Genomic DNA, 14,425 nt, shown 5'->3' on the forward strand with positions numbered 1-14,425 from the left:
TTTGAACCGGGGACCTCCTGGTTACAAGCCCTTTTCTTTAACCACTAGACCACACAGCATCCTGTGTACAGTAGGGTTAGGGACTTGTCATTGTTACTGTTAGATAAAAAAGTAAACTCCCAGATTATGACACTTTTTTACTGATTCATATCAGGCTAAAGAAATGTAAGTATGTAGGTCTCTATGAAATCAGTTATCTTTTTCTTATTTATTTATTTTGTTATAAAAAATGAATTGTGTTTGTCTTGTTTTAAATAAAAGTTGTCCGATACAGTGATAACGACAGGTTGCGGATGTATTATATTAGTAAATAGAATAAGGATTTTAAAGTTTAAGTTGTTGTAACAGGGGGTCTTAGTACCTGCTACTTTAGTCGTGGGTGTCCGCTGAATGATGAGAGAGCGCCAGAGGGATGCAGTTGACAACGCCACTCAGGCGTCAAGGTTTTAGTCAAATAAAGAAAATGTTGTGACAGGTGGCCGCCACTAGAGTACCAGCAATGACAGCCCTAGTGCACGAGGACATACACAGACACAGCGTAATAAAAATAAGAACTCTAAAAACACAAAACAAAACACAGTGAGAAAACAGCTAAAAAAAAAAAAAAGTTTACCAAACACTGGCATAGCACTGCTCCCACTAAAAGGGAGGTCCCGCTCCAGAACCTACTCTGTGACACACTAAAATAAACTGCTGTGGGATCAAAATCCCCTAAATTAATCCCTATACAACTCACTCACACTGGCTCTCCACACAGTAGTGAGGCAGCATGCTTGCTGAAACTAGAACTAAAAAGAACTGGCTTTCCAGCACCTTTTTATACCATGTGGCTGGGCTTAATTGATCATCAATTAGTCAATTAAGCCCCAGCCACATTCTGCACATGGATTTGGCAGAGTTGGATTTAACCCCATCCCTGCCAAACTTAAATTCAAATCTTTACAACTTTATGTATAACTGCAAACACCATATCTGGCACACACTTAAATTATATATTTTTTAAACTACACATATACACAATACAATACATTATTTACACGTGCAGGGCTTTTGCCCAGCCACAGTTGTCTTAAAGTTATTTTACCCCTCACTTTATCCAGCAACTCAGCGAATATGACAGGATCCATCCTGACAAAATTACTGTAACCACTTAAATCCTCACGGTGGAGTTCTGCCATTAAATTATTAAATGCCCCCTTTCCTCTCTCTTTCGAATCCATTTTTAACCCATATATTCAAATTCCTTCTTCAATTTTCTTTCTCTTTACTATCAAAGCAAGAGCTGGACAAGCACATATAACCAGAAGTCCTCCTTCTGCCTTTCTCTCAGTGGACGACACAATCGGTCTGTGTGTGTGTGTGGTGAGAAGGTTCTCACGATAAATCACTCACGACATATCGGCAGCGACAAAAATCTCCCCATGTATGGTGGCCTTTAGACTCCTGATAATGAGAATTCCTGATAAGATTTTTTTGCGGGTCCCTTGAAATATGTGTTGACGAGAGTTGACTGTAATGATTTCCATTGCATGGGAGTAACATGGTGATACTTGACTGAGCTCACAGCTTATTTTACTGTAAAATAATGTGCCGTGTTTCCTGTGTCCCACAATGTTTTCTCAGAAGCTCTTGGCCATTTAACTCCAGGCTTGTGCCCGTTGAGGTTTTGATTTATATAACATATAAAAAAAGTAACTATAACTAAACCGAAACAAATATATTAGAAGAGTGTAGATCGTATAGTCTGTCATCACAAATATATTGCAAATGTCGTGGATATTTTACATTTTAACAGAAAACCTAGCCAAGGAGGCTGTGTGGTCCAGTGGTTAAAGAAATGGGCTTGTAACCAGGAGGTCCCCGGTTTAAATCCCACCTCAGCCACTGACTCATTGTGTGACCCTGAGCGAGTCACTTAACCTCCTTGTGCTCCGTCTTTCGGGTGAGACATAAATGTAAGTGACTCTGCAGCTGATGCATAGTTCACACACCCTAGTCTCTGTAAATTGCCTTGGATAAAGGCGTCTGCTAAATAAACTAATAATAATAATAAGTCTTTAACCTAATTTGTCTAGCTTTGCCACCGATAACGATCGATCTAACACCTCAGATACACCAGGACCTCAGGAAACAAAAGGCTGATAAAACCCATCTCTGCTATTGAATTACCCAGTCTAGTGAGGGAAAGGGGGGATTAGCACAAAGCCTACAGTAAGGCGAAAGAAAGAAAAATGACAAAAAAAACAATGCACTTTAAATCACCTTAAAAGAAAACAAGAGGTTTGAAACAATTTAACATCATTATTGATTTAAATTCACTACAAGATGCAAACGTTTTTATTGCTAAATTGCCTGACAAGCACAGAATAACACAGGTAGAAAAAACGCTAAGGAAAGCAAAACTGTTTGCGATGTCTAACCAAAGTCGCAACCCAACATATTTGGTGTCAAAAGAAATGTCATTTCTTATAGTAAAAATAACAGGAACTTAGAATAAAATCTGAATGATTTAGCAAAAGTTATGTATGTTTTAAAAGTTTCCCCTTTCTAAATTATGATAATGAACTCATCAAGCAAGAGAAATGGGGTGGGGGTGGGGCAAACAATCGAGATAAAGCACAAACAATCAGAACATGCGATGGGAAATGTAAACGATCCCATTGTTTGAAAAGTATAAAGCCGACTGGAAACATTTCAGCAGTCTCCCTGATCTCTGGCTACCGGCTCGCTCGGATTCAAAGAACCTACAAGAGTGCACCTGGAGTCCTCGGCTCTCAGTATTTATCCATCGGGATCAAGGGGACCCTGACACTCGGAGAAACACAAGGTAACAGAACGCTGAAGTGACGGCTTTCCAGGCTAGGTAACAATCCTTTTAAATATATATTCAGGTATTGTGCGAGCCCTTGTTGTAGTGTCAGTATGTGCTAATATTTCATTGGCAAATTGTTGTTTAAAATCTTAGTTCTCATTGTACTGCTTTTAATGTGTTATTAAATGTGTAACTGTTTTGTGTGATTTTCAAACTTATTTGGTGGCTTGCTTAATAAATACCATCTTACTAAGAAGAGCTTCACAATATTGATTCATTCACTCATGTTGAACAACACGGTTTATGAACTTTGAACAGTCTGGAATGTGGTCTATTTTTGGCTCTTTGTAACGTGTAAATCCGATATCGTTTTCAGAGAGTGATATTGAAAACGGCCTTGTACATTATAATAGGACGAGGTTATCGTTTTAAGAATGCTGATTGTCTGCTATAGTCCCTACAACAGCGTGCATAAAATACACCTAAAAGGAATATATACAATGGTTAAATAAATTGTGTATTTTTCAACAGTTCAAATCCTATGGTATTATAAACTTATTACAAGAAATTCTGTGTTCCTTCTATAGTAAAGCCACTCCTGCTGTAATGCCAGAGTTTGTCTGTCTCTTGAAAGCCCTTAACCTTCAACAGAACCCCTCATGGAAGATAATAAATACAAAAAATCAATGGAGATTAATAGCACTGTATTTAAATAAATAAATACTTTTCTTTTTTCAGCAGCTACTAAACAGAATCCCACGTGCTGCCATGGACAGTGTGAAGATGGAATCTGTCCAGATTAAAGAGGAGTTCCCTGAACTTGAACTGGTCCCCATTAGAGTGGAGTTCTCTGGGCTGGCTTCCCTCCCCATTAAACAGGAGCTCTGTGAGATGCAATGTGACAGCAGCCAGCCAGAGGTCTCTGAGATTAAAGCTGAGCACAATGAATTGGAGATCCCCCAGACAGAAGAACCCCTTCCTGTGAAACAAGAAGAGGTGCTGGAAACTGTCCGTATTAAACAGGAGCCCCCTGAAGTAGAGTTTGAGCACATGGAACCAGTGAAGGAAGAATCCGAGGACTTCAAACCAAACATCCCTGAGCTGGAGCCTGTACGCCTGCGGGAGTGTAGCGTGGTGCTGGAGAGAATCTGCGTGAGAGAGCAAGGCGCTGGAGAGGAAGGCTCTCCCAACAGCACGCAAGGAGGTGGAAAGGAAGACGGGCGCTCCCATTCAGAATGCAGTCTAGCAGGTGAGTGACTCCCAGTAGCTGTGACATTGTCATTCTAGATTGCGTGAAATCCACAGTGTGGTTGAGAGGGAGGGAGCATATTGGTTAGATTACTTTAAAACCTGTCCAATCCGGCATCGCTTGGGACTGGAAAGTGGTGCCGGATTAGAGAGTTACTGTAAAACATTGAATACTGACCTAAAGGTAAAATGACTAAACTATTTGAACACTAAACAACTGTGTTACTGTACATACACAGTGTAATAAACACAGTAATGCTTCAGCAAACTCTTCACCTGTTATTATCACAAGCCTGTTTAACCCATTCCCATAGAAAGACCTTCACGTGCTCGTACTGTACCTGCATGAGGATTCAGGTGCTTTCTGCTGCATTCAGGGTTTCTCACTGTTAGCTCTTTTGAGTTGGTGTTTTGTTCAGCTTTTCTTTCGAGAGATTGCTCACTGTGTGGACGATTAGACATGTATTTGCTGTTCAACAACTGCACAATTCAGAATGGCGCCGGCTGGACATGGTAGTGTATACACAACATCAGGCAGAAGGGACAGATTCCAGAATAGCCAGGCTCTGGATTGTAGAGGGGATCACACCATTCATTTCAATAGGGATTAGATCGGGACCCCAAAATCATACCGAATTAGAATGCTGGTTTGTAGAGGGGCTGGATTAGACAGGGCTCTACAGCTATGGACAAAAGCTTTGCATCTCCTAGAATAAAAAATATAAGGAAATAATTTAGACCTTTTAGTTGGATTCATGTCATCAAAGAAACTACAAAATTTATATTGGAAAAGTCTACCGGAAGCCAGAATAGTAGCACAGTATTTCATGTTAGATTTCGAAATGTCAAATTGTAAAGGTTATTTTATTTGTAGATTACTGATGCATTTACAAGTCTATGTAACTATATACAATAAACTGTGTGTGTTTCTGGCTGTATATTAAGCTTCCAAGCCAAAGGCTGGGGATTCCAATTATTATTGCGGTTATTATTATTATTATTATTATTATTATTATTATTCCCAAACATCATCGCAGAGTTATGAAAACGCATACGTAAGTAGATGCCTTTGGCTGGACACCCAGACTGACATCCCCGAATGAAAAAGTCACATGGTTCGACCACAATATAGGGCAGGATTTTCAAAAGGTTGGAAATGATAACCCCAGTGTCAACAAATCGGTATGTAGTATTGATTTTGCCATTTTCCAGCGTTCGTTATGCGTTCGTCATTAAATAGTGCTAATGTGATTTCAGAAATGATCTTGATTTACAAAATGTTAATATCTTAACGAGCAGTGCTTCTTGCAAGTATTTGTTTTGTTTGTGTGGGAATTTAAAAGCAGAGTTAATTGTCATAGTTTTTCAGGAGTTGATTTGCACTTGAAGAATGAGGGTTTTATTTAACGCAGGCGTGTACAGTATAACTCACCTTGAAACAGAAATTTAACAGACCGCAGCTGTGACACCGACGATACAGAGAGAGAGCATGCAGGACCAGAGTTAATTTCTTACAGACTACCTCAATAATCCAATATTTGTAGTTGTGAAAATATTTTAGCCTTTTCTATACCTGTGGTTATGAATGATATTTATTCACTTGTTTTAATCATGTGTGACCTCACAGAACATGTGTTGTATTGCTATAATGATATTCTGTTATTTGCACCCAGTGTAATGTTACCACTGTACCAAGAAATGATCAATGCAGCTGAACTCTGCATACGTACATTACATGACAGCTGACCTCTACTGTAGATTTTATTTGAATTATACAAATAGAAACCTAAGAGTAAATAATGAGATCTTCATATAGAAAACAGCATATTAGATATTACAATAGTTTCTTTAGGTGATTGTGGATTTGCTTGGCTTTTAACACCTGTGTCTAACACAGAACAGGCGTATGAGGACACACAGATCCACTAGGAATGTGATCGAGATCATTCACGTGGATTTTGCCTAAACGGATTTGTAATGTTGTCAGCCCCCCCCCCCCCCCCCTTCATGTACACTTTCACTTTCACATGTTTGTATGCATATTAAATGTTCTTATAATACTGTAACTATTCGGCTGCTTCTAATGATGTTGAGTTCATTTATCGCGGAGGTGAGCAAAGAGTACCAGAGAAAATGCATGATTAGAGGAATTCACCGAACAATTAATTGTAAACACATTGTGTGTTGGGTAAGGGAGTTCTATCATCATTTTAAAAGCTTAATAAATATATAAGGAAGTGTTACATGGGATATATGTATAATATAACTAACAACTACAAATGCCAATGGCACTTCAGCTGTATTTATTTATAGCTTAAATTCCTCCCCCCGCCACCTAAGGAAAACAGCATTAACATTATTTTAATTAACGAGTTCCCCTTATATAGTCATTGAGACAGAAATTGATGTAAGTGACCTGCGAATTAACGAGAAATGTGTTCATTAACGACATCATGTCCGATTTCTTTTTTTTTCACGCTTTCAAGGCTTTTACACATAAAGGCTTCAAGTTTAACTTTGCGGTTTTAAACTGGTGTACCCAAGAGCAAACCCTCACAGCTGAAATTCACATACTTTAATCCATTCCACCACCTAGCCACATGCCCGAAGCCTACCAGCAGTCCCTCTTACTTTCTTTCCTGTTCATATTTTCCAGGTTCCAGTCCAGCAGCTAAAGCGAGGGCGGGCGCTGGAGAATATCCTGACTGTGGGAAAGGTTTCACCCAGTTAGGAAACCTGAAAGCACACCAGCGAATTCACACAGGAAAGAAACGGTATTGCTGCTTTGACTGTGGGAAGAGTTTCAGTCAGTCAGGAGACATGAAAACACACCAACGAATTCACACAGGAAAGAAACTGTATCACTGCTTTGACTGTGGGAAGAGTTTCAGTCAGTCAGGAAACCTGAAAAGACACCAGCAAATTCACACAGGAGAGAAACCGCATCACTGCTTTGACTGTGGGAAGAGTTTCAGTCAGTCAGGAGACATGAAAACACACCAACGAATTCATACAGGAGAGAAACCGTATCGCTGCTCTGACTGTGGGAAGAGTTTCAATCAGTCAGGAGCTCTGAAAAGACATCAACAAATTCACACAGGAGAGAAACCGTATTGCTGCTCTGACTGTGGGAAAAGTTTCAGTCACTCAGGAGCTCTGAAAAGACACCAGCGAATTCACACAGGAGAGAAACCGTATTGCTGCTCTAACTGTGGGAAGAGTTTCAGGCACTCAGGAGCTCTGAAAAGACACCATCGAATTCATACAGGAGAGAAACTGTATTCCTGCTCTGACTGGAAAGAGCTTCAATCAGTCAGGGACTCTGAAAACACACCAGCGAATTCACACTAGAGACAAACCTAAGGAATATATTCATTCAGAAAAAAAACATTACCTTGCATTATGAGACCCTGTGTAATTTTACTGTTTTGTGTATCACTCTTGAAAGCATGCATTTTAAATGGTCAAAATGCTCTTCAGCTCTCTTGCACTCTGTGTCAGAAAGTGGGTGGTGACGTGCACACGTCACAAGAGCTTCTCTGCTGTATTATAACTCTGTCAATGCAGTCAGTGTTAAAATATGCAAAGGAAACTGCAAAGGAAACTGATGGACGAGTCAGGAGAAATTGATAACTCAGTGTGGGGAATGAGTTTCAAGGTTTAGCATTTAAACTGCATAGACTTGAAAATAAATACATTGATGGAACGAGTATCCCGACCCCGGTATGTAGCATCCCAGAGACAAGACTGCACCGTCCTTACTGGACAACCGCCTGGAGGGTTTGACTTGTACATTTATCACGATTCTAGAACCAATGAAAAATGATAGTGTCCCAATATACCGGACATGTGGTACTCAAGCGTGGACATAGTGTGGAGTCAACATAATGCCCCGTCACTAGTGCACGCTTGGGGGCAGGTCCGGTCTGTTGAAGGTAAGGATTTTGATGGTGCTGGGGTGCTAGTATAGCCACACTTCAGTATCAAGGGGAAATTATTGTATAGGGTAAACCTGGCCACGGGCACAGGACAGCCTGTAACACAATTATTGGTTCCCCCGTCTTGTCGGACCGAGGTCACGAGGCTGGCGCATGATATCCCTTTTGCGGGGCACCTCGGAGCTGACTAGACAAGGGATTGGATATTGGCTTGATTCTATTGGGTAGGTCTTCATACTGATGTGTTGAAATATGTAGCCACATGCCCAGACTGCCAGCGAGTAGCGCCGGGTCGAGTGCGCCCTGCCCCTTTGGTTCCACTGCCGATTATTTCCACTCCCTTTGAACGCATTGCAGTGGACATAGTGGGCCCTTTGCTACCTTCTGACTCTGGGTATACACATATATTAGTAGTGGTAGATTATGCAATGCGATACCCAGAGACAGTTCCATTGAGGTCCACTAGTGCCGCTGCAATAGCCACCGAGTTAGTGCAGATTATGGCTAGAGTAGGGATCCCCAAGGAGTTTTTGACTGCTCATGGGACCAACCACATTGCAGCAGGTATATAAAATATTAAAAATACGTCCCATCAGGACTGTGTTTATCATTCATAGACGGAGGGTTTGGTGGAACACTTTAATCAGACCTTGAAGCAGATGCTGAGACGTTTTGTAACGCAAGAGCAAAATCAATGGGCATCGCTTTTTCCCTACCTCCTTTTTGCAGTGAGAGGTGCCGCAGAGTTCAATAGGGTTCTCCCCCTTCGAGCTCTTGTACGGCCGACAGCCTCGTGGCATCCATGAGAGAGGGGTGGGAGGAGCAGAAAGCATTGTCTAAAAACATAGTGCAGCATGTGCTCCTACTGAGAGATCACCTGGATTTGGTGGGTCGTTTGAGCCCAAGTCAACCTCAAATCGGCTTAGAACCGGCAACAGCAGCATTGCAATAAAAATGCACTAATTCTAAACTTTCGACCTGGAGACAAGGTAATGCTGCTGCTTCCCTCCTCAGAATCGAAATTATGTGCTAAATGGCAGGGGCCATATGAAGAGATTCGGCTTTAGGTGAGTTATGAAATTAGACAGCCCTTCTAGATAGACTGGGAAAGGCAAGGTTTATCTCGACTCTGGACCTGACAAAGGGATACAGGCAGATCCCCTTAACCCGCAATTCTAGAGAAAACCGCATTTTCAACACCAGAAGGGCTGTTTCACTTTAAAATGCTGTTTGCGCTACATGGTGCATCCGCTGCCTTTCAGAGACTGATGGACCAGGTTTTACGTCGACATCATGAATATGCAGGAGCGTATATTGATGATGTGGTGGTTATTTACAGCTCCACCTGGCGAGAGTATTTGGCTAGGATCACAGCCGTCCTGCAGTCTCTAAGGGTAGCCTGGCTATTTGGGATTTTTAATGGGAAATGGAAGGGTGAAACTCATGGTCACCAAAATCCAGGCTTTTGTCGAAGCGGTGATCCCCAAAACCAAGACTCAGGTGAGGTCACTACTGGGATTAGCCAGTTATTACCACCTCTTTATCTACGAGTATGCCACAGTGGTTAACCCTTTAGTCGACCTCACCAAAAAGAGTGCTCCAAATTTCATCAAGAGATTCATCCTCCACACCGATGCGTCGGACGTGGGTTTGGGTGCTGTCTTGTCCCAAAAGGTAGATGGAGTAGAACACACAATACTGTATCTCAGTAAAAAGATGCTCCCTCGGGAGCGCAACTACTCCGTACTACCTGCTGGGACACTCATTTGATCTCGTCACTGACCACACCCCACTCAAGTGGTTAAGCACAATGAAGGACAGCAATGCCCGGATAACTCGGTGCTATCTGGCATTGTAGCCCTTCATGTACCACATGGTACACCGTGCAGGGAAAGAACGCCAAAATGCTGATTATTTTTCCCGGGAGGGGGAGGAGTAATGGGAAAGATAGATTAAGCTGAGTGTTCCTTCAGCTCCACTCGGAGCGGTGGGATATGTGACAGAAATACAATGATTCTTGGTTGTAAATCTCCCTCCCGACCTGTGAGGGCGCTAAGCAGCGAGAACAGAGTTCTTTGGATGGGCTGGTCTGACAGTTCTTTCCCATGGTCGGGAAGTCGGCCAGTCTGGTTTACTGTAATTTGAGGATCGCTCCCTAGTGGCTATTCTATGAACAACACTACAATTCTGTTGGGGTTTGTTATTATAAACCACAGTACAGTACTAAAGACAGTGAATATATATATATATATATTATATATATATATATATTGTAACACAACTCACCCACTCGGGTTCGTTGCCCCTTTAAAAACACGACCTAGGACACTGAAATGGATTTTTCTTGCGCGTTTGTGCTAATTTTTAATAAACCCAAAATAAAACAAATACACAAAATAAACACCTAGCTCTGTACGAGCACTAACTAACACACAGGAACACCCTTCCTAACACGGGACAGCTAAGCTGTTTTCCCGTCTTTTCAAAAACCCTCTGGTTTAACACCGCACTTACTCTTTTTCTCTTCCTCTGGCTACTCGGAGACAGCGCACCTCTCTGCCTCCTTCCACTCAGCAGCCTCGAGCAGACTGCCTGCTCTCCTTTTAACCTCCCCCCACCTGGATCTAATTCCCCCAATAAGTCCAAGTGAGGATGATAAATAATAATAAAGCAATTAAACTAAACAATAAAACAATTAATAAATCAATTAGCAAAATAAATGAAACAATAAAGCAACACAAATCAAACAAAAAGGTGCATTTTCACATGTTTTCTCTCGCAGGGAGGTTTTAACCCCCTCCCTGCTGTCTCTCACAACCCGCTATCTCACAATATATATATATATATATTGTAACACAGCAGGGAGGGGGTTAGTATCCTCCCTACAGAAAACATGTGCGTATGCACATTTTGATTAATTGTTTTATTATTTAATTATCTCCCACACCTGGTTACGATTGTAAATTAAAACCAGGTGCAGGGTATTTAAGAGAGGCAGCTAAATTGATCTGGACTGCTGAGTAGAAGGAGACAGAAGACGTGCTCTGTTTCCAAGCAGTCAAAAAGGAAACTGCGTTTTGTTTTATGCCAGGTAAACGGCTTATCCGTCCTGCGAGCTAGTCAGGGACCTGCATAAGTGTTTAGTAGTGTGTATTAGAACTAGGTGTTTGTTTTGTTTTTGATTGTGTACTAAAAATAGCGCATAAGCGCTTAAAACTCCATTTCCTGTGTCCTGGGTCTGCTTTGAAAGAGGCAAACGAATGACCGTGAGTGCTGGCCGGGTTACATTATATATATATATATAATATATATATATATATATATATATATATATATATATATATATATATATATACACACACACACACACAGAGTTGACTCTGTGCATCATTTTCTATGATTGTATGATACGTTTAAATGCATATGAGCTAAATGCATAATTCCCTTAATTGCATAAAGCTGTGCGGTCCCAAAGTCCATGATGAAATTGCATTTGAATTCGGATAACTGCATAATGCAAACAACGTTTGAGTGATTTTTGGTTTTAACCGCTAAAACCGATTTTTGGTTTTAACCGATAAAACCGATACCCCCCCCCCCCCCCCAACTACTGAATGACAGCACATTCCTACATTTCTATTGGAGACTCCGCTTGCGAGTTTTAAAACCTGATTACAATCAGGATGGAGGTTTGTTAGCGGGATTTAAAATTGTATTACAGTTAAGATACGGAGGATTTAAAACAGAATTGTGGCGAAATGTACAAAAATGCCTCCACACAAGAACCCCAGAAGAATGTGCCGTGACCAGAGGGATTTCACTGTGGAAGACAGCGAAGGAAAGAAGGGACAGCTTAAGAGTGCTGTCGAGTTACTGCTGTACATGTTGTGACAGGGAAAAAAAACAAAACAAATAAAAAAACAAAAAAAACCGTTCAAACATTTTGGAAAGTAACCGAAATAGGGTTCCCACCTCTGACTTACAAAAAACCGGGACACCAGAGTCATTTCGTACAAAAATAAATAAATAAATCATATACTTTGACATTTAATGTCCCGGGAAGTCTTGCTGATTTCCCAGGACAGCTGCCTCAAAAAGAGAACCATCATCCTGGCCACCGGCGTAGATTTAGCTAGGGACGGTAGGGACATGTCCCTACCAATGTCAAGGGACCGTTGAATTCTCCCTACCAATAATTTTGATAAATCTGAAACGTCTTTTGTCAAGTAATTTTATCTGCTCCACAAAGGGTTAACTCTCTCAAACCCCCCGCCCCTCCCCCTCGTTACTCCTCCCTCCTCCAAAAAAACAAACAAAAAAACCCCGCTAATTTGATTGGCTTAGGCCCTTCCATAATGCATCACTGTAACACAGACTCAGTGCGCGGCTGAGGTCAGGGACCAGCAGAGTGTGCTGTTTTCATTGAAGTGCGAAAGTGCACAAGGACTCGGGCGTGAAAGGTAAATCTCCGGGTTTAAAATAAGGAAAATTCTAGTCATTCTTAAACGGTCTATATTGTGCCACAATTTTCACATTTATTTTAAAAAATAAGAACAAATGTAATCAGTTTAATTCGATGTTTGTGTTTGTTGGTTAATGCGTTGTCACATTATTTCAATCCTCCTCCTTCCTCCCTTTGTAACTAACTTACTCCTTGCTTGATATTTTTGTATCGTGTGTGTAAAAAGCAAACACGAACATATGTATTTGATTGAGTGGACAGTGTGACTATCCAGGCGGCTAAATAAACGCTCTATATTATATAGGCAGTAATAAAAAATATATATATTAAAAAGTCAAATTAAAGGGGGCGGGGGACGACGACGACAGATATACAAATAAATTTCAGTGGGGCGTGAGTAAAAAAAGGTTGATGCCCGCTGGCTTGGGCTGGACTCTGGAAAGACGCTCATCTGAAGCTGCCGCTTGCCGGTCAGGCTGATATGAGTGTGAGCCACTGACTGAATGAAAGTCAGGTGCCGGGGCTGAAGGTATTGTCACGTCGTCAGCAACATAGTTTGAGAGAATAAACATACCTACCTACCTACCTATTACGTTAGCGACCCATTGCTAGCTGCTAACCCCACGTCCTTGGTGGCTAGCTAGCTTGTTTCACAGCTAAATCATTATGTGTGTGTGTGAGAGCGAGAGAGAGAGAGCGAGAGAGAGAGAGAGAGAGAGAGAGAGAGAGAGAGAGAGAGCATGTTTTGATATCGTCATTCAACTAACGTTAGCTAATCACTTCAATTTGGCTTTAGGTGACTAAAGCATAATAGCAACCAAAAAAAGAAAGATGGACATAAGGAAGTTTTTTTTACAAAAAGTCAAAGTGTAAGTAGGAAGATGTTATTAAAGTAATAAACACAATTGATAATGATTCTCATAGCAAATGTAAAAATAATTTACTAATGAAGTTAGCAGTCATACTTTCTCTCTAAACAGCATGCATCAATTTATCATTTTATCAGGCGAGTGAAGCAGTGCAGCCTGGTAAAAGCAGTACAGAGGCAGGTGGAGCAACAGGGTCGCAGGTGAGGTCTGTGATGGCTTAGTGATTATAACAGTGAAAGTGTTAGACTCAGTTTTGAGATATATTATTGTTTGAGGCACATTGTGATATGATAGTAGGCTAATGCTGTACAGTAATACTCAGCAAATAAAGTTAGCATAGCCATATATTCTCTCTCTATATGTCATGCATTAATTTATTATTTTATCAGGTGAATGAAGCAGTGCACCCAGGTACGAGCAGCAGCACAGACACAGGAGAGGCAGGCAGAGCACGTAAGCGTGCATGTGCTCATGCTTGTAGTGGTAGGGGTATTGGTAGCTTACAGTAAGGCTGGGATAGGTTATAATTCAGGTTATTAGTAATTCTATAGCAGGGATGTCAAACCAGCTTCCAGGAGGGACACTTTATCATAGTGTTTTAAGTGTATACCAGCCAACTTCATGTCGATCTAATTGTCCTCGATTCATGTCCAGCATTCATTTCAAGCCACCAGAAGTTACCATTTAACAGCTGTCTCCTAAAAAATTTCTTCCCGGGGGGGCATGCCCCCGAACCCCACTAGCGACCGTGACTCCGCCCCCCTACAAAATTGTGTCCCCACCAATGTTCAAACCAAACCTACGCCCTTGATCCTGGCAAAAACCAGAACGGGTGGCAACCCTAAACCGAACACACCAATTTCATACAGCATATCAAAAACGAAAAGCCCCGAAAAAAAAAAAACGATTTACATAAAACTCGAAAATAGTTAAAAAAACAAGCACCGAAAAATACAATTGATAAAACCCGAAAAACAGAAGCCCAAATTGTACTAGAGTACCAGTTGATGTCTCTCCTTGACAACCAAACCAAGCCCCACATGACTACTCATGAATATGCATGACAGTGGAAACAAAGTCAGCTCTTGTCAGGCCA

General features: G+C 41.2%; 1 protein-coding gene across 1 annotated transcript; it reads left to right on the forward strand.

Annotated features, from left to right (window-relative positions):
* Nucleotides 1-3,557: 3,557 nt before the first annotated feature.
* LOC117434169 (zinc finger protein 501-like) lies at nucleotides 3,558-7,411 on the forward strand. Its single transcript, XM_059010650.1, has 2 exons — nucleotides 3,558-4,061; nucleotides 6,717-7,411. The coding sequence occupies exons 1-2, from the start codon at nucleotides 3,581-3,583 to the stop codon at nucleotides 7,409-7,411; spliced, it is 1,176 nt and encodes a 391-aa protein (XP_058866633.1). The 5' UTR covers nucleotides 3,558-3,580.
* Nucleotides 7,412-14,425: the final 7,014 nt, after the last annotated feature.

Source organism: Acipenser ruthenus, chromosome 41, assembly GCF_902713425.1.
Source record: "Acipenser ruthenus chromosome 41, fAciRut3.2 maternal haplotype, whole genome shotgun sequence".
Taxonomy (NCBI): Eukaryota; Metazoa; Chordata; class Actinopteri; order Acipenseriformes; family Acipenseridae; genus Acipenser; species Acipenser ruthenus.

What these genes read in the sequence shown, in the direction of transcription:
- LOC117434169 (XM_059010650.1), top strand. Translation starts at nt 3,581, where the DNA reads ATGGACAGTGTGAAGATGGAATCTGTCCAGATTAAAGAGGAGTTCCCT. An exon ending in TTCAGAATGCAGTCTAGCAG is followed by an intron (nt 4,062 to 6,716) that starts GTGAGTGACTCC and finishes CATATTTTCCAG; the next exon opens with GTTCCAGTCCAGCAGCTAAA.